Source organism: Cherax quadricarinatus, unplaced genomic scaffold (genome assembly GCF_038502225.1).
Source record: "Cherax quadricarinatus isolate ZL_2023a unplaced genomic scaffold, ASM3850222v1 Contig49, whole genome shotgun sequence".
Taxonomy (NCBI): Eukaryota; Metazoa; Arthropoda; class Malacostraca; order Decapoda; family Parastacidae; genus Cherax; species Cherax quadricarinatus.
Genome location: NW_027195075.1, coordinates 351674 through 374075, shown reverse-complemented (window position 1 = coordinate 374075; position 22402 = coordinate 351674). Strand labels below are relative to the sequence as shown.

At 45.8% G+C, this 22402-nt stretch overlaps 1 protein-coding gene across 1 annotated transcript in view; it reads right to left on the bottom strand.

Annotated features, from left to right (window-relative positions):
• The window catches only part of LOC128700457 (dynein axonemal heavy chain 12-like), a gene marked incomplete at its 5' end in the record, with an annotated part of 447977 nt that overhangs the window by 77417 nt on the left and 348158 nt on the right, over positions 1-22402 (bottom strand). The window contains one exon of the mRNA XM_070079936.1: positions 21882-22111. Within this exon, the coding sequence (XP_069936037.1) occupies positions 21882-22111 (230 nt within the window). The remainder of the gene's footprint in view (positions 1-21881; positions 22112-22402) is intronic.

Genomic DNA, 22402 nt, shown 5'->3' with positions numbered 1-22402 from the left:
AAAGATAAAAGGTGGTCAACTCCTCTGCCATGATAGAAGATGGTCAGTCCCTATGCCATGAAAGAATGTGGTCAGTCTGTCTGCCATGACAGAAGGTGGTCAGTCCGTTTGCCATGATAGAAAGTGGTCTGTCCCTCTGCAATGATAAAAGTGGTTCAGGCCCTCTGCCATAATAGAAGGTGATCAGTACGTCTTCCATGATAGGTCATCAATCCCTCTGCTATGATAGGAGGTGGATAGTCCCTCTGCCATGATAGAAGGTGGTCAGTCACTCTGCCATGATAGAAGGTGATCAGTCTCTCTGACACGATAGAAGGCAGTTATTCCCTCTGCCATGATAGAAGGCGGTGAGTCCCCCTGCCATGATAGAAGGTGATCAGTCCCTCTGCCATGATAGAAGGTGGTTAATTCCTCTGTCATGATAGGTGATCAGTCCTTCTGCCATGATAGAAGGTGGAAAGTTCCTCGGCCATGATAGAAGGTGGTCAGTCACTCTGCCATGACAGAACGTGGTCAGTCCCTCTGCCAAGATAGAAGGTGGTCAGTCCCTCTGCCAATATAGAAGGGGGTCAGTCCCTCTGCCATGAAAGAAGGTGATCAATCCCTCTGCCAAGAAAGAAGGGGGTCAGTCCCTCTGCCATGATAGAAGGTGGTCAGTCCATCTGACATGATAGAAGATGGTCAGTCCCTCTGCTATAATAGAAGGTGATCAGACCCAATGCCAAGATAGAACGTGGTCATTCCGTCTGCCAAGATAGAAGGTGGTCAACTCCACTGCCATGATAGAAGATGGTCAGTCCCTCTACCATGAAAGAATGAGGTAAGTCTGTCTGCCATGACAGAAGGTGGTCAGTCCGTCTACCATGATAGAAAGTGGTCTGTCCCTCTGCCATGATAGAAGGTGCTCAGGCCCTCTCCCAAGATAGAAAGTGATCAGAACGTCTGCCATGATAGAAGGTCATCAGTCCCTCTGCAATGAAAAGAGGTAGTTAGTCCCTCTGCCATGATGGAAGGTGGTCAGTCCCTCTGCAATGATAGAAGGTAATCAGTCCATCTGCAATGATAGAAGGTGGTTATTTCTTCTGCCATGATAGAGGGTGGTCAGTCATTCTGCCATAGCAGAAGGTGGTTAGTCACTCTGCCACGAAAGAAGGTGGTCAGTCCCTCTGCCATGACAGAAGGAGGACAGTCCCTCAGCCACGATAGAAGCTGGTCAGTCCCTCTGCCAGGATAGAAGGTGGTCAGTCCCTCTGCCAAGATAGAATGTGGTCAGTCCCTGTGTCAAGATAGAAGGTGGTCAGTCCCTCTGCCACGAAAGAAGGTGATCAGTCCCTCTGCCAAGATAGAAGGTGGTCAGTCCCTCTGCCAAGATAGAAAGTGATCAGTCACTCTGCAAAGACAGAAGGTAGTCAGTCCTTCTGCCATGATGGAAGGTGGTCAGTCCCTCTTCCATGATAGTAGGTGATCAATCAGTCTGCCGAGAAAGAAGGTGGTCAGTCCCTCTGCCATGATAGAAGGTGGTCAGTCCCTCTGTCATGATAGAAGATGGTCAGTCCCTCTGCCATGAGAGAAGGTGATCAGTCCCTCTGCCAAGAAAGAAGGTGGTCAGTCCCTCTGCCATGATAGAAGGTGGTCAGTCCCTCTGCCATGATAGAAGATGGTCAGTCCCTCTGCCATAATGGAAGGTGATCAGACCCCCTGACAAGAGAGAAGGTGATCAGTCCCTCTGCCAAGATAGAAGGTGGTCAGTCCCTCTGCCAAGATAGAAGGTGGTCAGCTCCTCTGCCATGATAGAAGATGGTCAGTCTCTCTACCATGAAAGAATGTGGTAAGTCTGTCTGCCATAACAGAAGGTGGTCAGTACGTTTACCATGATAGAAAGTGGTCTGTCCCTCTACCATGATAGAAGGTGATCAATCAGTCAGCCGAGAAAGAAGGTGGTCAGTCCCTCTGCCATTATAGGTGGTCAGTCCCTCTTCCATGATAGAAGATGGTCAGTCCCTCTGCCATGATAGAAGGTGATCAGTCCCTCTGCCAAGATAGAAGGTGGTCAGTCTCTCTGCCAAGATAGAAGGTGGTCAGTCCCTCTGCCAAGATAGAAGGTGATCAGTCACTCTGCAAAGACAGAAGGTGGTCAGTCCCTCTTCCATGATAGAAGGTGATCAATCAGTCTGCCGAGAAAAAAGGTGGTCAGTCCCTCTGCCATGATAGAAGGTTTTCAGTCCCTCTGCCATAATAGAAGATGGTCAGTCCCTCTGCCATGATAGAAGGTGATCAGTCCCTCTGCCAATATAGAAGGTGGTCAGTCCCTCTTCCAAGATAGAAGGTGGTCAGTCCCACTGCGAAGATAGAAGGTGGTCAATCCCTCTACCATGATAGAAGGTGGTCAGTCCCTATGCCATGATAGAAATTGATCAGTCCCTCTGCCAAGACATAAGGTGGTCAGTCCCTCTGAAGTGATGGAAAGTGGTCAGTCCGTCTGCCATGACAAAATGTGGTCAGTCCCTCTGCCATGATAGAGGGTGGTTAGTTCCTCTGCCTTGATAGAAGGTAGTCAGTGTCTCTACCATGATAGTAAGTGGTCAGTCCACCTCCCATGATAGAAAGTGGCCAGTCCGTCTGCCATGATAAAAGATCGTAAGTCCCTCTGCCATGAGAGGTGGTCAGTCCGACTACCATAATAGAAGGTTGTCAGCCTCTCTGCCATGATAGAAGGTGGTCAGCCTCTCTGCCATGATAGGTGGTCAGTACCTCTGCCATGACAGAAGGTACTCAATCCCTCTACCGTGACAGTAGGTGGTAAGTTCCTCTACCCTGACAGAAGGTGGTCAGTCCCTCTGCCATGATAGAAAGTGGTCAGTCCGTCTGCCATGATAGAAGGTGGTCAGTCCCTCTTCATTGATAGAAGATGATCAGTCACTCTGCCATAATAAAAAGTAGTCAGTCTCTCTGCCATGAGAGTAGGTGGTCAGTCCCTCGGCCATAACAGAAGGTGGTCATTCCCTATGCCATGACAGAACGTGGTCAGTTCCTCTGCCATAATAGAAGGTGCTCAGGCACTCTGCCATAATAAAAGGTGATCAGTACATCTGCCATGAAAATAGGTCATAAGTCCCTCTGACATGATAGGTGGTTAGTCCCTCTGCCAAGATGGAAGGTCGTCAATCCCTCTGCCATAATAGGTTGTCAGTACCTCTGCCATGATAGAAGGTGGTAAGTCCCTCTGCCACGGTAGGTGGTCACTCACTCTCCAATGATAGAAAGTAGTCAGTCCCTCTGCCATGATAGAAGGTGGTCAGTCCCTCTGCCATGATAGCAGATGGTCAGTCCCTCTGCCGTGATAGAAGGTGATCAGTACCTCTGCAATGATAGAAGGTCATTAGTCCCTATGCCATGATAGGAGGTGGCTAGTCTTTCACCCTTGATAGAAGGTGATCAGTCCCTCTCCCAAGAGAGAAGGTGATCAGTCCCTCTGCCATGATAGAAGGTGGTTAGTCTATCTTCCATGACAGAAGGTTGTCAGTCCCTCTGCCATGATAGAATGTGGACAGTCCTTCGGCCATGACAGAAGGTGGTCAGTCCCTCTGCCATGACAAAACGTGGTCAGTCCCTCTGCAAAGATAGAAGGTGGTCAACTCCTCTGCCATAATAGAAGATGGTCAGTCCCTCTGCAATGAAAGAATGTGGTCAGTCTGTCTACCAAGAAAGAAGGTGGTCAGTCCCTCTGCCATGATAGGTGGTCAGTCCCTCTGCCATTATAGAAGATGGTCAGCCCCTCTGCCATGACAGAAGGTGGTCAGTCCCTCTGCCATGATTGAAGGTGATCAGTCCCTCTGCCAAGACAGAAGGTGGTCAGTCCCTCTGCCATGATAAAAGGTGGTCAGTCTCTCATCCATGATAGAAGGTGATCAGTCCCTCTGCCCAGAAGGAAAGTGGTAAGTCCTTTTGCCGTGATAGAAGGTGGTCAGTCCCTTTGCCATGATAGAAGATGGTCAGTCCCTCTGCCATGATAGATTGTGGTTTGTCCCTTCTGCCAAGATGGAAGGTGGTCAGACCCTCTGCCAAGAGAGAAGGTGGTCAGACCCTCTGCCAAGACAAAAGGTGGTCAATCCCTCTGCCATGACAGAAGGTGGTCAGTCAATTTTCCATGATAGAAGGTGAGTATTCCCTCTGCCAAGAGAGAAGGTGGTCAGTCCCTCGGCCGTGATGGAAGGTGGTCAGTCCCTCTGCCATGACAGAAGGTGGTCAGTCTCACTGCCATGATAGAAGGTGATTAGTTCCTCTGCCATGATAAAAGGTGGTCCGTCCCTCTGCCATGAGAGAAGGTGGTCAGTCCCTCTGATATGATAGAAGGTAGTCAGTGGTTCTACCGTTATAGTAAGTGGTCAGCCCCTCTCCCATGATAGATAGTGGTCAGTCCGTCTGCCATGAGGAAAGATGGTAAGTCGCTCTGCCATGATAGGTGGTCAGTCCAACTGCCATCATAAAAGGTGGTCAGTCATTCTGCTATTATAGACTGTGGCCAGTCCCTCTACCATGATAGAAGGTGGCTATTTTCTCTGCCATGATAGAAGGTGTTCAATCCCTCTGCCATGATAGGAAGTGGTCAGTCCCTCTGCCATGCTCTAGAGTAGGTGGTCAGTCCCTCTTTCATGATAGAAGGTTGTCAGTCCCTCTACAATTATAGAAGGTGGTCTGTCCCTCTGTAATGAGAGTAGGTGGTCAGTCCCTCTGCCATGATGAAAGGTGGCCAGTCCCTCTGTTATGATAGAAGGTGGTCAGTACCTCTGCCATGGGAGTAGGGGATCAATCCCTCTGCCATGACAGAAGGTGGTCAGTCCCTCTGCCATGATAGAAAGTGGCCAGTCCCTCTGCAATGATAGAAGGTGGTGAGGCCATCTGCTATGATATAAGGTGGTCAGTCCCTCTGCTATTATAGAAGGTGGACAGTCCCTCTACCATGATAGAAGGAGCCTATTCCCTCTGCTATCATACAAGGTGGTCAGTCCCTCTGCCATGATAGAAGGTGGTGAGTCCCTCTGCCATGAGAGTAGGTTGTCAGTTCCTCTAACATGATAGAAGGTAGTCAGCCTCTCTGCCATGATTAAAGGTGGTCAGTCCCTCTCCCATGATAGAAAGTGGTCAGTCCATTTGCAATAAGAAAAGATGGTAAGTCGCTCTACCATGATAGGTGGTCAGTCCCACTGCCATAATAGAAGGTGGTCCGTCCTTCTGCTATTATAGAAGGTTGTCAGTCCCTCTACCATTACAGAAGGTGGCCAATCACTCTGCTATGATAGTAAGTGGTTAGCCCCTTTGCCATGCTCTAGAGTAGGTGGTCAGTCCCTCTGCCATGATAGAAGGTGGTCAATCCCTCTTCCATGATAGAAGGTGGTCAGTCCCTCTTCCATGAGAGTAGGTGGTCAGTCCCTCTGCCATGATATATGGTGTTCAGTCCCTCTTCCAGGAGATTAGGTGGTCAGTCTCTCTACAATGATAGAAGGTGGCCAGTCCCTCTGCCGTGAGAGTAGGAGGTTAGTCACTCTGCCATGACAGAAGGTGGTCATTCCCTCTGCCATGAGATTAGGTGATCAGTCTCTCTGTCATGATAGAAGGTAGCCAGTCCATCTGCCATGATAGAAAGTGGCCAGTCCCTCTTTCATGATAGAAGGTGATCAGTCCCTCTGCCATGGTAGAAGGTGGTTATTCTTTCTGCAATAATAGACAGTGCTCAGTCCCTCTACCATGATAAGAAGGGGGCCAGTCCCTCGGCAATGATAGAAGGTGGTCAGTCCCTCTGCCATGACAGAAGGTGGTCAGTCCCTCTGCCATGAAAGAAGGTGATCAGTCCCTCTGCCATGAAACAAGGTGGTCAGTCCCTCTCCCATGATATAAGGTCATCAGCCCCTCTGCCAAGACAGAAGGTGGTCAGTTCCTCTGCCATGATAGAAGGTCGTCAGTCCCTCTTCCATTATAGAAGGTGATCAGTCCCTCTGCCAAGAAAGAAAGTGATCAGTCCCTCTGGCATAATAGAAGGTGGTCAGTCCCTTTGCCATGATAGAAGATGGTCAGTAGCTTTGCCATGATAGATTGTGACCTGTCCCTCTGCCAAGATAGAAGGTGGTCAGACCCTCTGCTAAGATAAAAGGTCGTGAGACCCTGTGCCAAGATAGAAGGTGGTCAATCCCTCTGCCATGATAGAAGGTGGTCAGACCCTCTGCCATGATAGAAAGTGATCAGTCCCTCTGTCATGACAAAAGGTGATCAGTTCCACTGCCATGATAGTAGGTGATTAATTCCTCTGCCATGAGAGAAGGTGGTCAGTCCCTCTGGTCAGTGGCTCTACCATTATAGTAAGTGGTCAGTCAATCTCCCAAGATAGAAAGTGGTCAGTCAGTCTGCCATTAGAAAAGATGGTAAATCGCTCTGCCATGATAGGTATTCAGTCCCACTGCCTTAATAGAAGATGGTCAGTCCTTCTGCTATTATAGACTGTGGTCAGTACCTCTGCCATGATAGAAGATGGTTAGACCCTCTGCCATGATAGAAGGTGATCAATCCCTCTGCCATGACAGAAGGTGGTCAGTTCAACTGCCATGATAGAAGGTGATTAGTTTCTCTGTCATGATAGAAGGTGGTCAGTTCCTCTGCGAAGACAGAAGGTGGTCAGTCCCTCTGCCATGATAGAAGATGGTCAGATCCTCTGCCATGATAGAAGGTGATCAGTCACTCTGCCATGACAGAAGGTGGTCAGTTCAACTGCCATGATAGAAGGTGATTAGTTTCTCTGCCATGAAAGAAGGTGGTCAGTTCCTCTGCGAAGACAGAAGGTGGTCATTCCCTCTGCCATGATAGAAGGTGGTCAGTCCCTCTGCCATGATAGAAGGTGGTCAGTCCCTCTGCCATGATAGAAGATGGTCAAACCCTCTTTCATGACAGAAGATGATCTTTGTAGATGGATGGTTCAGAGAACCGACATGTTGATAAATTAGACACATGTGCAACTCTTGGGTATCATTATTGAGGAAACGTTTCGCCACACAGTGGCTTCATCAGTCCATACGTAGGAGAAACTTCAAGTTTCTCCTACGTATGGACTGATGAAGCCACTGTGTGGCGAAACGTTTCCTCAGTAATGATACCCAAGAGTTGCACATGTGTCTAATTTATCAACATTTCGGTTCTCTGAACCATCCATCTACAAACCTGTCAGATACTGCAACTTCTTGGGATCTTAATACTTAGGAATTCTTCGCTTGCCTAATTCTTGGGCACGACCTACTTCCACATTGAACAAATGTGACACGACCTATGACTGCTGCACCTCTCCTGCCATACGGTTTATAAGCTGCTTCTCCGCTGATAGAAGGTGGTCAGCCCTTCTGCAATGATAGAAGGTTGTCAGTCCCTCTGCCGTCATAGGAAGTGGTCAGCCTCTCTGCCATGAGATTAGTTGGTCAGTCCCTCTGCCATGATGGAAGGTGGTCAATCCCTCTGCCATGATAGAAGGTGGTCAATCCCTCTGCCATGATAGAAGGTGGTCAGTCCCTCTGCCATGAGAGTAGGTGATCAGTCCCTCTGCCATGATAAAAGGTGGTCAGTCCCTCTGCCATGATAAAAGGTGGTCAGTACCTCTGCCATGGGAGTAGGTGATCAATCCCTCTGCCATGACAGAAGGTGGTCAGTCCCTCTGCCATGATAGAAGGTAATTAGTTCCTCTGCCATGATAAAAGGTGGTCAGTCCCTCTGCCATGAGAGAAGGTGGTCAGTCCCTGTGATATGATAGAAGGTAGTCAGTGGCTCTACTGTTATAGTAAGTGGTCAGTCCCTCTCCCATGATAGAAAGTGGTCAGTCTGTCTGCCATGAGGGAAGATGGTAAGTCGCTCTACCATGATAGGTGGTCAGTCCCACTGCCATAATAAAAGGTGGTCAGTCATTCTGCTATTATATACTGTGGTCAGTCCCTCTACCATGAGAGAAGGTGGCTATTCTCTCTGCCATGATAGAAGGTGGTCAATGCCTCTGCCGTGATAGGAAGTGGTCAGTCCCTCTGCCATGCTCTAGAGTAGGTGGTCAGTCCCTCTGCCATGATAGAAGGTGGTAAATTCCTCTGCCATGATAGAAGGTGGTCAGTCCCTCTGCAATGAGAGTAGGTGGTCAGTCCCTCTGCCATGATAAAAGGTGGTCAGTCCCTCTGCCATGATAAAAGGTGGTCAGTACCTCTGCCATGGGAGTAGGTGATCAATCCCTCTGCCATGACAGAAGGTGGTCAGTCCCTCTGCCATGAGAGTATGTGGTCAGTTCCTCTGCCATGACAGAATGTGGTCAGTCCCTTTCTCATGAGAGTAGGTGGTCAGTCCCTCTGCCATGATAGAAGACGATCCATCCCTCTGCCATGATAGAAGGTGGTTAGTCTGTCTGCCATGATAGAAGGTGGTCAATCCCTCTGCCATGATAGGAAGTGGTGAGTCCCTCTGCCATGCTCTAGAGTAGGTGTGCAATCCCTCTGACATGATAGAAGGTGTTCGGCCCCTCTGCCAAGACAGAAGGTGGTCAGACCCTCTGCCAAGATAGAAGGTGGTTAATCCCTCTGTCATGACAGAAGGTGGTCAGTCAATTTCCTTGATAGAAGGTGAGTATTCCCTCTGCCAAGACAGAAGGTGGTCAGTCCCTCTGCCGTGATGGAAGGTGGTCAGTCCCTTTGACATGACAGAAGGTGGTCAGTCCCACTGCCATGATAGAAGGTGATTAGTTCCTCTGCCATGATAAAAGGTGGTCAGTCCCTCTGCCATGAGAGAAGGTGGTCAGTCCCTGTGATATGATTGAAGGTAGTCAGTGGCTCTACTGTTATAGTAAGTGGTCAGTCCCTCTCCCATGATAGAAAGTGGTCAGTCTGTCTGCCATGAGGGAAGATGGTAAGTCGCTCTGCCATTATAGGTGGTCAGTCCCACTGCCATAATAAAAAGTGGTCAGTCATTCAGCTATTATAGACCGTGGTCAGTCCCTCTACCATGATAGAAGGTGGCTATTCTCTCTGCCATGATAGAAGGTGGTCAGCCCTTCTGATATGATAGAAGGTTGTCAGTCCCTCTGCCGTTATAGGAAGTGGTCAGCCTCTCTCCCATGAGATTAGTTGGTCAGTCCCTCTGCCATGATGGAAGGTGGTCAATCCCTCTGCCATGAGAGTAAGTGGTCAGTTTCTCTGCGATGATAGAAGGTGGTCAGTCTCTCTGCCATTATAGAAAGTGACCAGTCCCTCTGCAATGATAGGAGGTGGTCAGTCCCTATGCTATGACATAAGGTGGTCAGTCCCTCTGCTATTATGGAAAGTGGTCAGTCCTTCTGCTATTATAAAAGGTGGTCAGTCCCTCTTCCATGATAGAAGGTGCCTATTCCCTCTGCCATCATAAAAGGTGGTCAGTCTCTCTGCCATAATAGTAGGTGATCAGTCCCTCTCCCATGACAGAAAGTGGTCAGTCCGTCTGCAATGAGAAAAGATTGTTTGTCGCTCTACCATGATAGGTGGTCAGTTCCACTGCCATAATAGAAGGTGGTCAGTCCTTCTGCTATTATAGAAGGTGGTCAGTCCCTCTACCATGATAGAAGGTGACTCTTTCCTCTGCCATGATAGAAGGTGGCCAATTCCTCTGCCATGATAGTAAGTGGTCAGTCGTTATTCCATACTCTAGAGTAGGTGGTCAGTACATCTGCCATGAGGGAAGATGGTAAGTCGCTCTGCCATGATAGGTGGTCAGTCCCACTGCCATAATAAAAGGTGGTCAGTCATTCTGCTATTATAGACTGTGGTCAGTCCCTCTACCATGATAGAAGGTGGTCAATCCCTCTGCCATGATATAAGGTTGTCAGTCCCTCTGCCGTAATAGGAAGTGGTCAGCCTCTCTGCCATGAGATTAGTTGGTCAGTCCCTCTGCCATGATGGAAGGTGGTCAATCCCTCTGCCATGAGAGTAAGTGGTCAGTCCCTCTTGCATTAGAGTAGGTGGTCAGTCTCTCTGCCATGATAGAAGGTGGTCAGTCCATCTGCCATTATAGAAAGTGACCAGTCTCTCTGCAACGAAAGGAGGTGGTCAGTCCCTATGCTATGACATGAGGTGGTCAGTCCCTCTGCTATTATAGAAGGTGGTCAATCCTTCTGCTATTATAGCAGGTGGTCAGTCCCTCTTCCATGATAGAAGGTGCATATTCCCTCTCCCATCATAGAAGGTGGTCAGTCTCTCTGCCGTGATAGAAGGTGATCAGTTCCTCTGGTATGAGAGTAGGTGGTCAGTTTCTGTACCATGATAGAAACTGGTCAGTCTCTCTGCCATGATAGTAGGTGATCAGTCCCTCTCCCATGATAGAAAGTGGTCAGTCCGTCTGCAATGAGAAAAGATTGTTTGTTGCTCTACCATGATAGATGGTCAGTTCCACTGCCATAATAGAAGGTGGTCAGTCCTTCTTCTATTATAGGTGGTCAGTCCCTCTACCATGATAGAAGGTGACTCTTTCCTCTGCCATGACAGAAGGTGGCCAATCCCTCTGCCATGATAGTAAGTGGTCAGTCATTATTCCATGCTTTAGAGTAGGTGGTCAGTCCCTCTGCCATGATAGAAGGTGGTCAATCCCTCTGCAATGATAGAAGGTGGTCAGTCCCTCTGCCATGGTAGAAGGAGGCCAGTCCCTCTGGCATGATAGAAGGTCGTCAGTCCCTCTGCCATGAGAGTAGGTGGTCAGTCCCTCTGCCATGACAGAAGGTGGTCAGTCTGTCTGCCTGGAGATTAGGTGGTCAGCCTCTCTGCAATGATAGAAGGTGGGCAGTCCCTATGCCATGAGAGAAGGTGGTGAGTCCCTCTGCCTTGACGGAAGGTGGTCAGTCCCTCTGCCTTGAGATCAGGTGATCAGTCTCTCTGACATGATAAAAGGTGGCCAGTTCCTCTGCCATGATAGAAAGTCGTCAGTCCGTCTTTCATGATAGAGGATGATCAGTCCCTCTGCCATGATAGAAGGTGGTTATTCTCTCTGCCATGATAGACGGTGGTCAGTCTCTCTACCACGATAAGAAGGTCGTCAATCCATCGGCCATGATAGAGGGTGGTCAGTCCCTCCGCCATGACAGAAGGTGTTCAGTCCCTCTGCTATAAAAGAATGTGATGAGTCCCTCTGCCAAGATACAAGGTGGTCAGTCCCTCCGCTATGACAGAAGGTGTTCAGTCCCTCTGCTATAAAAGAATGTGATGAGTCCCTCTGCCAAGATACAAGGTGGTCAGTCCATCTGCTGTGATAGAAGGTGATCAGTCCCTCTGCCAAGACAGAAGGTGGTCATTCCCTCTGCCAAGATATAAGGTGGTCAGTCTCTCATCCATGATAGAAGGTGATCAGTCCCTCTGCCAAGACAGAAGGTGGTCATTCCCTCTGCCAAGATATAAGGTGGTCAGTCTCTCATCCATGATAGAAGGTGATCAGTCCCTCTGCCAAGACAGAAGGTGGTCATTCCCTCTGCCAAGATATAAGGTGGTCAGTCTCTCATCCATGATAGAAGGTGATCAGTCCCTCTGCCCAGAAAGAAAGTGGTCAGTCCCTTTGCCGTGATAGAAGGTGGTCAGACCCTCTGCCAAGATAGAAGGTGGTCAATCCCTCTGCCATGACAGAAGGTGGTCAGTCAATTTTCTTTGATAGAAGGTGAGTATTCCCTCTGCCAAGACAGAAGGTGGTCAGTCCCTCTGCCGTGATGGAAGGTGGTCAGTCCCTTTGCCATGACAGAAGGTGGTCAGTCCCACTGCCATGATAGAAGGTAATTAGTTCCTCTGCCATGATAAAAGGTGGTCAGTCCCTCTGCCATGAGAGAAGGTGGTCAGTCCCTGTGATATGATAGAAGGTAGTCAGTGGCTCTACTGTTATAGTAAGTGGTCAGTCCCTCTCCCATGATAGAAAGTGGTCAGTCTGTCTGCCATGAGGGAAGATGGTAAGTCGCTCTACCATGATAGGTGGTCAGTCCCACTGCCATAATAAAAGGTGGTCAGTCATTCTGCTATTATATACTGTGGTCAGTCCCTCTACCATGATAGAAGGTGGCTATTCTCTCTGCCATGATAGAAGGTGCTCAATGCCTCTGCCATGATAGGAAGTGGTCAGTCCCTCTGCCATGCTCTAGAGTAGGTGGTCAGTCCCTCTGCCATGATAGAAGGTGGTCAGTCCCTCTGCCGTGAGAGTAGGTGGTCAGTCCCTCTGCCATGATAAAAGGTGGTCAGTCCCTCTGCCATGATAAAAGGTGGTCAGTACCTCTGCCATGGGAGTAGGTGATCAATCCCTCTTCCATAACAGAAGGTGGTCAGTCCCTCTGCCATGAGAGTATGTGGTCAGTTCCTCTGCCATGACAGAATGTGGTCAGTCCCTTTCTCATGAGAGTAGGTGGCCAGTCTCTCTGCCATCATAGAAGGTGGTCAGTCCCTCTGCCATGATAGAAGATGATCAATCCCTCTGCCATGATAGAAGGTGGTTAGTCTCGCTGCCATGATAGAAGGTGGTCAATCCCTCTGCCATGATAGGAAGTGGTGAGTCCCTCTGCCATGCTCTAGAGTAGGTGTGCAATCCCTCTGACATGATAGAAGGTGTTCGGCCCCTCTGCCAAGACAGAAGGTGGTCAGTCCCTCTGCCATGATAGAAGGTGGTCAGTCCCTCTGCCATGATAGAAGGTGATCAGTCCCTCTGCCAAGACAGGTGGTCAGTCCCTCTGACGTGATATAAGGTTGTCAGTTCCTCTCTGAAGATAGAACGTGGTCAATCCCTCTGCCATGATAGGAGGTGGTCAGTCCCTTTGCCATGATAAAAGATGGTCAGTCCCTCTGCCATGATAGATTGCGGTCTGTCCCTCTATCAATATAGAAGGTGGTCAGACCCTCTGCCAAGTTAGAAGGTGGTCAGACCCTCTGCCAAGATAGAAGGTGGTCAGTCAATTTTCCATGATAGAAGGTGAGCATTCCTTCTGCCAAGGCAGAAGGTGGTCAGTCCCTCTGCCGTAATGGAAGGTGGTCAGTTCCTCGGATATGACAGAAGGTCGTCAGTTCCACTGCCATGATAGAAGGTGATTGGTTCCTCTGCCATGATAAAAAGTGGTCAGACCCTCTGCCATGAGAGAAGGTGGTCAGTCCCTCTGCAATGATAGAAGGTAGTCAGTGGTTCTACCGTTATAGTAAGCGTTCAGTCCCTCTCCGATGATAGAAAGTGGTCAGTCCGTCTGTCATGAGGAAAGATGGTAAGTCGCTCTGCCATGATAAGTGGTCAGTCCCACTGCCATAATAAAAGGTGGTCAGCCATTCTGCTCTTATAGACTGTGGTGAGTCCCTCTACCTTGACAGAAGGTGGCTATTCTCTCTGCCATGATAGAAGGTGGTCAATCCCTCTGATATGATAGGAAGTGGTCAGTCCCTCTGTCATGCTCTACAGTAGGTGGTCAGTCCCTCTGCCATGATAGAAGGTGGTCAATCCCTCTGCCATGATAGAAGGTGGTCAGTCCCTCTGCCATGAGAGTAGGTGGTCAGTCCCTCTGCCATGATAAAAGGTGGCCAGTCCCTCTTCCATGATAGAAGGTGGTCAGTCCCTCTGCCATGGGAGTAGGTGATCAATCCTTCTGCCATGACAGAAGGTGGTCAGTCCCTCTGCTATGAGAGTATGTGTTCAGTCCCTCTGCCATGACAGAATGTGGTCAGTCCTTCTGCCATGAGAGTAGGTGGTCAGTCTCTCTGCCATGATAGAAGGTGGTTAGTCTCTCTGCCATGATTATGAAGGTGGTCAATCCCTCTGCCATGATAGGAAGTGGTCAATCCCTCTGCCATGATAGGAAGTGGTCAGTCCCTCTGCCATGCTCTAGAGTAGGTGGTCAGTCCCTCTGCCATGATAGAAGGTGTTCAGTCCCTCTGCCAAGACAGAAGGTGGTCAGTCCCTCTCCCGTAATAGAAGGTGGTCAGTCCCTCTGCCATGATGGAAGGTGATTAGTCCCTCTGCCAAGAAAGAAAGTGGTAAGTCCCTCTCCCATGATAGAAGGTGGTCAGTCCCTCTGCCTTGATGGAAGATGATCAGTCCCTCTTCCATGATAGAGCGTGATCTGTCCCTCTGCCTTGATAGAAGGTGATCTGTCCCTCTGCCATGAAAGAAGGTGGTCAGTTCCTCTGCCAAAATAGAAGGTGGTCAGACCCTCTGCCAAAACAGAAGGTGATCAGTCCCTCTGCCATGATAGAAGGTGGTCAGTCCCTCTGCCGTTATGGAAGGTGGTCAGTCCCTCTGCCGTTATGGAAGGTGGTCAGTCCCTTTGCCATGACAGAAGGTGGTCAGTCCTCTGCAATGATAGGTGATTAGTTCCTCTGCCATGATAGAAGGTGGTGTCAATCCCTCTGCCACGATAGATGTTGGTCAGTCCCTCTGCCATGAGAGGTGGTCAGTCCCTCTGCCATGATAGAAGGTGGTCATTCCCTCTGCCATGATAGAAGGTGGTCAGTCCCTCTGCAATGAGAGTAGGTGGTCAGTCCCTATGCCATGATAAAAGGTGGCCAGTACCTTTCCCTGATAGAAGGTGGTCAGTCCCTGTGTCATGAGATTAGATGGTCAATCCCTCTGCCATGACAGAAGGTGGTCAGTCCTTCTGCCATGAGAGTTTATGGTCAGTCCCTCTGCCATGACAGAATGTGGTCAGTCCCTCTGCCATGATAGAAGGTGGCCAGTCCTTCTGCCATGATAGAAGGTGATGAGTCCCTCCGCCATGATAGAACGTGGTCAGTCCCTCTATCATGATAAGAAGGTGGCCAATCCCTTGGCCATGATAGAAGGTTGTCAGTCCATCTGCCATGATAGAAGGTGGTCAGTCCTTCTGCCATGATAGAAGGTGATGAGTCCCTCTGCCATGATATAAGGTGGTCAGTCCCTCTACCATGATAAGAAGGTGGCCAATCCCTCGGCCATGATAGAAGGTTGTCAGTCCATCTGCCATGATTGAAGGTGGTCAGTCCCTTTGCCATGAAAGAAGGTGATAGTCGCTCTGCCGATATAGAAGGTGTTCATTCCCTCTGCCAAGACAGAAGGTGGTCAGTCCCTCTGCAGTGATAGAAGTTGGTCAGTCGCTCTGCCATTATAGAAGGTGGTCAGTTCCTGTGCCAAGATAGAAGGTGGTCAGAACCTCTGACAAGATAGAAGGTGGTCAATCCCTATGTCATGATAGAAGGTGGCCAATCCATCTGCTATGATATAAGGTGGTCAGTCAAACTGCCATGATAGAAGGTGATCAGTCCCTTTGCCAAGAGAGAAGTTGGTCAGTCCCTCTGCTGTGATGGAAGGTGGTCGGTCATTCTGCCATGACAGAAGGTGGTCAGTCCGTCTGCCACGATAGATGATTGTCTGTCCCTGTGCCATGAGAGAAGTTGGTCACTCCCTCTGCCATGATAGAAGGCAGTCAGTTGCTCTACCATGATAGTAAGTGGTCAGTCCCTCTCCCATGATAGAAAGTGGTCAGTCCATCTGTCATGAGAAAAGACGGTAAGTCGCTCTGCCATGATAGGTGGTCAGTCCCACTGCCATAATAGAAGATGGTCAGTCCTTCTGCTATTATAGAAGGTGGTGAGTCCCTCTATCATGATAGAAGGTGGCTATTCCCTCTGCCATAATAGAAGGTGGTCAGTCCTTCTGCCATGAGAGTAGGTGGTCAGTCCCTGTGCCATGATAGAAGGTGGGCAATCCCTCTGCCATGATAGAAAGTGGTCAGTCCCTCTCCCATGAGAGCAGGTGGTCAGTCCCTCTGCTATGAAAGAAGGTGGTCAGTCCCTCTTCCATGAGAGTAGGTGGTCAGTCCCTTTGCCATGACAGAAGGTGGCCAGTCCCTCTGCTATTATATATCATAGTCAATCCGTCTGCCATGACAGAAGGTACTCAATGCCTCTACCATGATAATAGGTGGTCAGTCACTCTACCATTATAGAAGGTGGCCCATTCCCTGTGATATGATAGAAGGTGGTCAGTCCCTTCCATGATTGATGATGGTCAGTCCCTCTCCCATGATAGAAGGTGGTCACTTCCTCTGGATTTTTGAGACTCACTGGTCGCGGGTTCTAACCCCTCCCATGGTATGGTTTGTTGGCAATCGTGTCATTACGATTTCTTGAGTCATGATACAGTTGCTTTCGTTAAATATTAAAAAATTTAAACATGAAATTTTTATCTATAAAACTCTCTGCATATACAAATTATTATTACATTTACTTATATATGTATTGTGGCTAAGTTCCCTTTTAACTTAAGGGAGGGATGCAATCTCAAAAACTGGAGCTAATCTGAAAAACGTATTGCTATTTTCAATTTCAACAACCCCAAAATACCCTAAATATCTTTAAATATCTTTGGCAATAATTTTTTCCCTTGACCAATGGATCCAGTTAGGAAACTTCGTGGTAGCTCATGGAAATATATTTCAATTGACCCCTTTGAGAGTTGCGTCACGAGTGATGTAAAAAGTGCAAAATTCTATTTTGTCATCTGTTCCTTCTGTTGACAACACCTTGTTAGGTCTGGACATGTTGCTCACCGATGTACTTCTACACTCGTCGTCTAGAGCGACTGAGAGGAAGAATACTTCTAGTAAGGAGAGTATGGATGTTTTCGCTTAATACCCTTTACAGGGCAGAGGAAGTTTTGACTTCCTGTAAACACATGCACCTTTATGCGTGTCATCCTACTCGCGCTGCGCATCTGGATTCCCTTTCTTTAATTCTGACCAATCACAAGCCTTCCTTGAGTCGCTTCAGCTAAGTGGTGATGGCGTTTGCCGGCTTTCCATTGGCCGAGAGAACAAAATGTAAACACTCGTGGCTTGGCGTCGGCCAGAGTGGGTTTTTTCCATTTAGTGTCACTAATATACTCCTGGATTTTATCCTCTACGATGTCGGTAAGTACTGATTGTTGTGTTTAATGTGTACATGAATAGTTTAGGCATATTTTGATATATACATAAAGTCCGTGTGAAGCATAATGTGAGTGTAGCATGCAGTTGAAAAAAGTGCAACAGAAGAAGGGCAGTCAGGACTGCCTCTGCCCTTGTAGGGACATAGTCCACTTTCAGTAAAATAAATATTTATAAAAAAATTCTACTGCATATATGAATTCTGTAGTGGTCTGGATGTATACAGAATGTTTTTATTGTCCTTCCAGATCAATGAGAAATTGTTTTATGGGGAGCCCTCCAACACCAGATCAAAATATGTCTGTATTTTGAATGACAGTGACTCAGAACCAGAGGTAGATGACCCAGAATTGCTGGATAGTAGTGATGAATACTTGCCACCAGATGCAGAGGTTTCAAGTCATGAGGAGGAAGAAAGGCCAGTCAAAAAGCAGAAATTAGTCAAGAAAAAGAAAGGCATTACGATCGAGGAGTACCCTGATGAGGAAGATATTTATGAAGATCTTGCTCTTCAAGGCTCTGTATGCAGAGTAAATCTATGCATAAAGTAGGTTAGAAATTGCTTCATAGACTTCCATTCTAGCAATTAGTAATATAGAATGATTGCTCTTCCTGAAGAATCTCAGGAATATGGGACTTGAAACTTTTATCCCTTTGCATTGTGTCCTTGTTGCTATTTGTTTCATTTTTATATTTTTCTAATACTTGCAAAATGTTTTGATACAAGTTCCATTGATGTTTTTAATATTGTATGTTTGTATAATAAATTTTAAAAATAGTTATTGGGAGTTTTATTAACAATTGCAAGTTTGCAACATTCAAATTTATACTCCCTATTTCGGGCATGGGCGAATACATCTGCCTTTCGCAGATTAGCAGTTGCTCGAAAACTAACCATCAGATTCCATTTATATGGCCTCATTCAACTTATATTGAGATACTCTGTCCAATGTAGGGAGTTAATAAGTTTGAAATTCTAATGTATCAGAAATTGCCCACTGATTCAGGAATATTGATCTGTCACTGGAGAAAATCAGAAATATTGTCGTGGCTGAGGATCAATGAGAGGACTAAGATTCTAGTTATTATTACAGCAATAGTGTTTTGTATTGTATTGTGTGAGTCTTTCCAGAGACAAGTTTTGAAGTTTGCTCGTAATAGTACTATTAGTGGACATCTTCGTGTGAAAAAAAGTTTGGATGAAAGAGAAGGTGACTTCACATGTAAAGAATTGCCACATTTGTCATTTGACTGACAAGCCAAACCAGTCTCCGAAACTGGCACTACTTGTGCCCAATCCTACATTTTGAGAATAATTTCTCGATTTATTACTGACTGTTGATCCACTTCTCATTATTACACTTGACAACCATTTATTCTGAAGCAATCCTCATGAGAAACATTAACCCTTATTAATTCAAATTAATCCGTGTTAATTCGATTCCTCTCACAAGTTGGACTTCCTAAAGAAAACCATTCAGATTAGAGATACAATTTCACATCTAAAGTTTATCGGAATCACTTTAGTTCTTTCTACAAGTTATTTCCCAAAGTCACAAGGAACTTTGGTATGCTTCCACAAGACTTAGAAGCATATGATGTGGACCTACTGTGGTCATGCTAGGATACAACATCTTGGGTTAATAACTGAACAAAGTAAGGAAGCACTGCAGAAGCTAAACTAGGAGTCTCTTTGCAGTTTTCAGTTCCTAGGGATATGAAAGAAGTTTAGTATTTTCCAGAAATGGCAGGATAACACTGTAAATTTTGCTCTAGCTTTTCTAAGTTAGCAGCACCTCTCATTGAGTTTACTAGTAAGACGTTAAGTTAATCTTGACCACGAAATCGTAATGACACGATTGCAAACAAACCATTCCACCATTCCACGGGCGTGGATAGAACCCGGGAGTTTTATGATTCTCTGATCACGGGTTCTATTCCCGCCCGTGGTATATTTTTTTGTTAGGTTAATCATGTTAGACACACGTGACTTACTCTTGCAGCATCTGAAGTGGCTACTCACCTCATCCCTATTGTACAGAACCTTGACTTACTTCAATTTAGTATTTGTAGATGTGAATTATTATGCCATAGGAGCTGTTCTCCAGAAGATACATGGTAACACTCCAACCTCCATGAGACTATTGGAAAAGTGGTTTTAGCTTTGGTTGTTGCTTAGGAACATTCTTATGAATATCTCAGCATGCCACCTCATGTTAGGATTGTCAGTGATCACAACCCATTAAGTTTTATACAATACATGAAAACCAAGAATGCTAGAATACTGAGATGGGTTTTATGCCTATAGATCTTCAATATTAGCATTAAACATGATTAAGGTCCTTTCAATGTGATAGCTGATACTGTGTCAAGGTCATAATGTATTTATTGAAGTCTTGCAACTTAGGCTACTCAAGTTATCTGTGTATTTTACACAAAATGTAAAATATTTTACAGAAAAGTATAGTGTTAATATGACCATATTCTTATCATGTCTCACTTAAGTGATACTTTGTATATCACACTGGATTATATAAAAGAATCAAAATCAAATATATATATATATCTTACAGGAATGTAAAAAACTTTTAGAATGTAAATGAAGAAAGTAAATGAGGGTAAACTTTCTTATTTTTTCTACCATTCTCAGCAACATCTTCATCTGTTTTCTCACAGATTTTCGTTTATTACTCATGAACCCCTTATTTGGCAGGTTTCTAATTTTCAACGCTGGTGTAACATACCACGAGCAAGATTCCTGGCACTACTTGCACTCCTGGCTGTTACGTTCATCATTCCCAGATTTTGCTACGGTGTGATAACTGGTACCTCTGATAAACTTAAAACTGTCAAAACTGGTGATCCTACCTAGAAGGAAGTTAATATATATATGATGGTGTGCTGGGAATAATTTAAGAATTCTTTGTATCAAGATCCCATGATGATGCAGTGTCTAACAGTTGTGATGAATGGTTTTGAAAACCGACAAGTTGAAGATTTAGACACTTATGCAACATATGGGAATCTTTATTGAGGAAACTTCTCGCCACACAGTGGCTTCATCAGTCCAATACAAAGCAGAAAAGTGTAAGGAGAGGAGGAGTTGGAGGTAATCACTCCCTCAACCTGGAGTCGATGAAGCCACTGTGTGGCAAAACGTTTCCTCAATAAAGATTCCCATATGCTGCATAAGTGTCTCAATCTTCAATTTGTCGTTTTCAAAACCATTCATCACAATAATTTACCACTTTTAATCTAGGAATCTTATAGTACTTTTACATTTTTACATTGCTTTACCATGACTTTCCATTGCTTTCATCGATTAAAATATCATCCGATTAAAATATATAATTGTGAAGGGCATCAGTCTTCAATTTTATTAATCAAATTGGCTTCTGTGAACTAATTGGATACTGTCTCTTCTGAAGAGTTACAAGTTATTTGCATTTCCTAGATTAAGTAAACAATATTTTTTTACATCCCTATAATATCTGTTTGCTCTCAAGATCATTGCTAAAATTTATCTTACGTACACTATAGCTTATATAAAACTTACTTTCTTAATTACATACTTACAGACCTGCTAACTTACTGTACTTGATTCTAAAAAGCTGATCAGTCTTAAATAAGGGCAAGTTTGTAATGATTTTGGCCTGTGTAAGTCACAGTCTTCGTTACTAGAAAAAAAAGTGGAAAGATTTAAAACCGGCATGTCATGAGATAATTTCTGAGTGTCACGTCTGGTTAGCTGATAAGCTTAAGGTGCTTTAGTATTTTAGGATATTGATATCTTTAGTCTCTCTGAAAGGTTTTAGTTAGATTTGGGTTGTGTATGTCCTAATTTACAGTGCTATTGAATAAATTTGGATACTAGTTTCTATGTGATGACTTGTGAATGCTTCTTCTAATTCCCTTCAAAACTTCTGCGTTAATATTCAGTTGCTTTATTAACTTATGTTGCACTCTGCACTATTCCAATCACATGCATTGAAAGGATTGAGGTTATGAAATACAGGAATACCCTTCTCGACTAGTATAAACGACTGAAATGCATCTAATCATTATAGTTACAATAGCAGAGTTATACTAATGATGTCCCATCATCAGTGTTCATAGCTGCAGGAGTAAATATATGCTGAGGGTGTCCCATCTGTAGTGTTTGCAATAGCTGGAGAAGATATATGCTGGTGGTGTCCTAAGTGTTCCCATCAAAAGTAGCTGAGTCATGTTGGTGACCTTCCATCTTCAGTATTTGACGGAATAAAGTCATCACCTGAACACCTCAAAATGACTTCTTTAAGATTTCAAAATTAGACATTCTCTTTCTGCAACAAAGATGTCCAAGTGTTGCATTTATGTCTTATTTATCAATTTGTCGATAATGTATGATATATCTAAAATATCTTATAAATCATTGGCAACAAATCTCAGCAAATTACGATAAAAGAGAAAACTTCTCTGTTATTTAGGCAGTTAACTGTGCTGCTGGGTAATTTACCAGGCTCTCGGATCTCTCAGCCTGGTCCTCATCCATGTTTGTTACCAGGCTTCTTACCAGGTTTGTCTGGTGCTACCCAGGTCAACCAATCCATTCCTGCTGGCGCTCCTCTGGCCCTCAAGTTCATTATAATCTGTCTAATCATTCAGTTACAGTAGCTAGAAGACCATGTGAAAGACATGTATACTTATACTCATCTTTAAACCTAAAAACTGACACTTTGATGACAGCTAACATGAAATGAGAGTGTACGAGTACATGGGATTTTACTTACTTGTGAGTGAGGGTGAGTGTGTGAGTGGGCATGAGTAAGGGTGGGTGTGAGTGAGGATGGGTGTGGGTGAGGTTGGGCGTGAGTTAGGCCTGCCTGGCACTGGCTAATACACCTTCTGAAGCGCTACTTCGTTCCTATGTTATTTTGCATATGTCTTGATTTCTATATACCTGATAAGTGAAACTTTGGTGACGGGAAGTAGGAAATGGCAGTGTTCCAGAGCGAAGGCCAGAGATGGCGGGATGAGCCAGTTGGCGAGGTCTTTGAGGAGGCTGGAGTATTCTTGCCACCATGAATCTTGAGTATTGGCGTGAAGCCAGCTGTGTAATACTGCACCCCATGCTACTGTTCCATCGCCCACAAACACCATACCACACCGAGATACAGTAGCAGGAGAAGCCTGTAAAGAAGTACAATATTTGTCAGTCCGTGTTACAGTTCCACACCAAGATGCAGTTGCAGGAAAACCATGCAAAGAAGTACTGAACTACACTTTCATTTTACAGTAATGTCTCCCACAGACACTGTACCGCACCTTGATACTATAATAGTGGAATCCTGGAAAGAAGTACATTATTTGTAATCCATATTACAGAAGTCACCAACAAACACCATCCCATGAAAAGATACATTTGCAGGGAAAGCCAGTACAGAATTACAGTGTCTGACAGTCAATGTTACAGTACCCTAG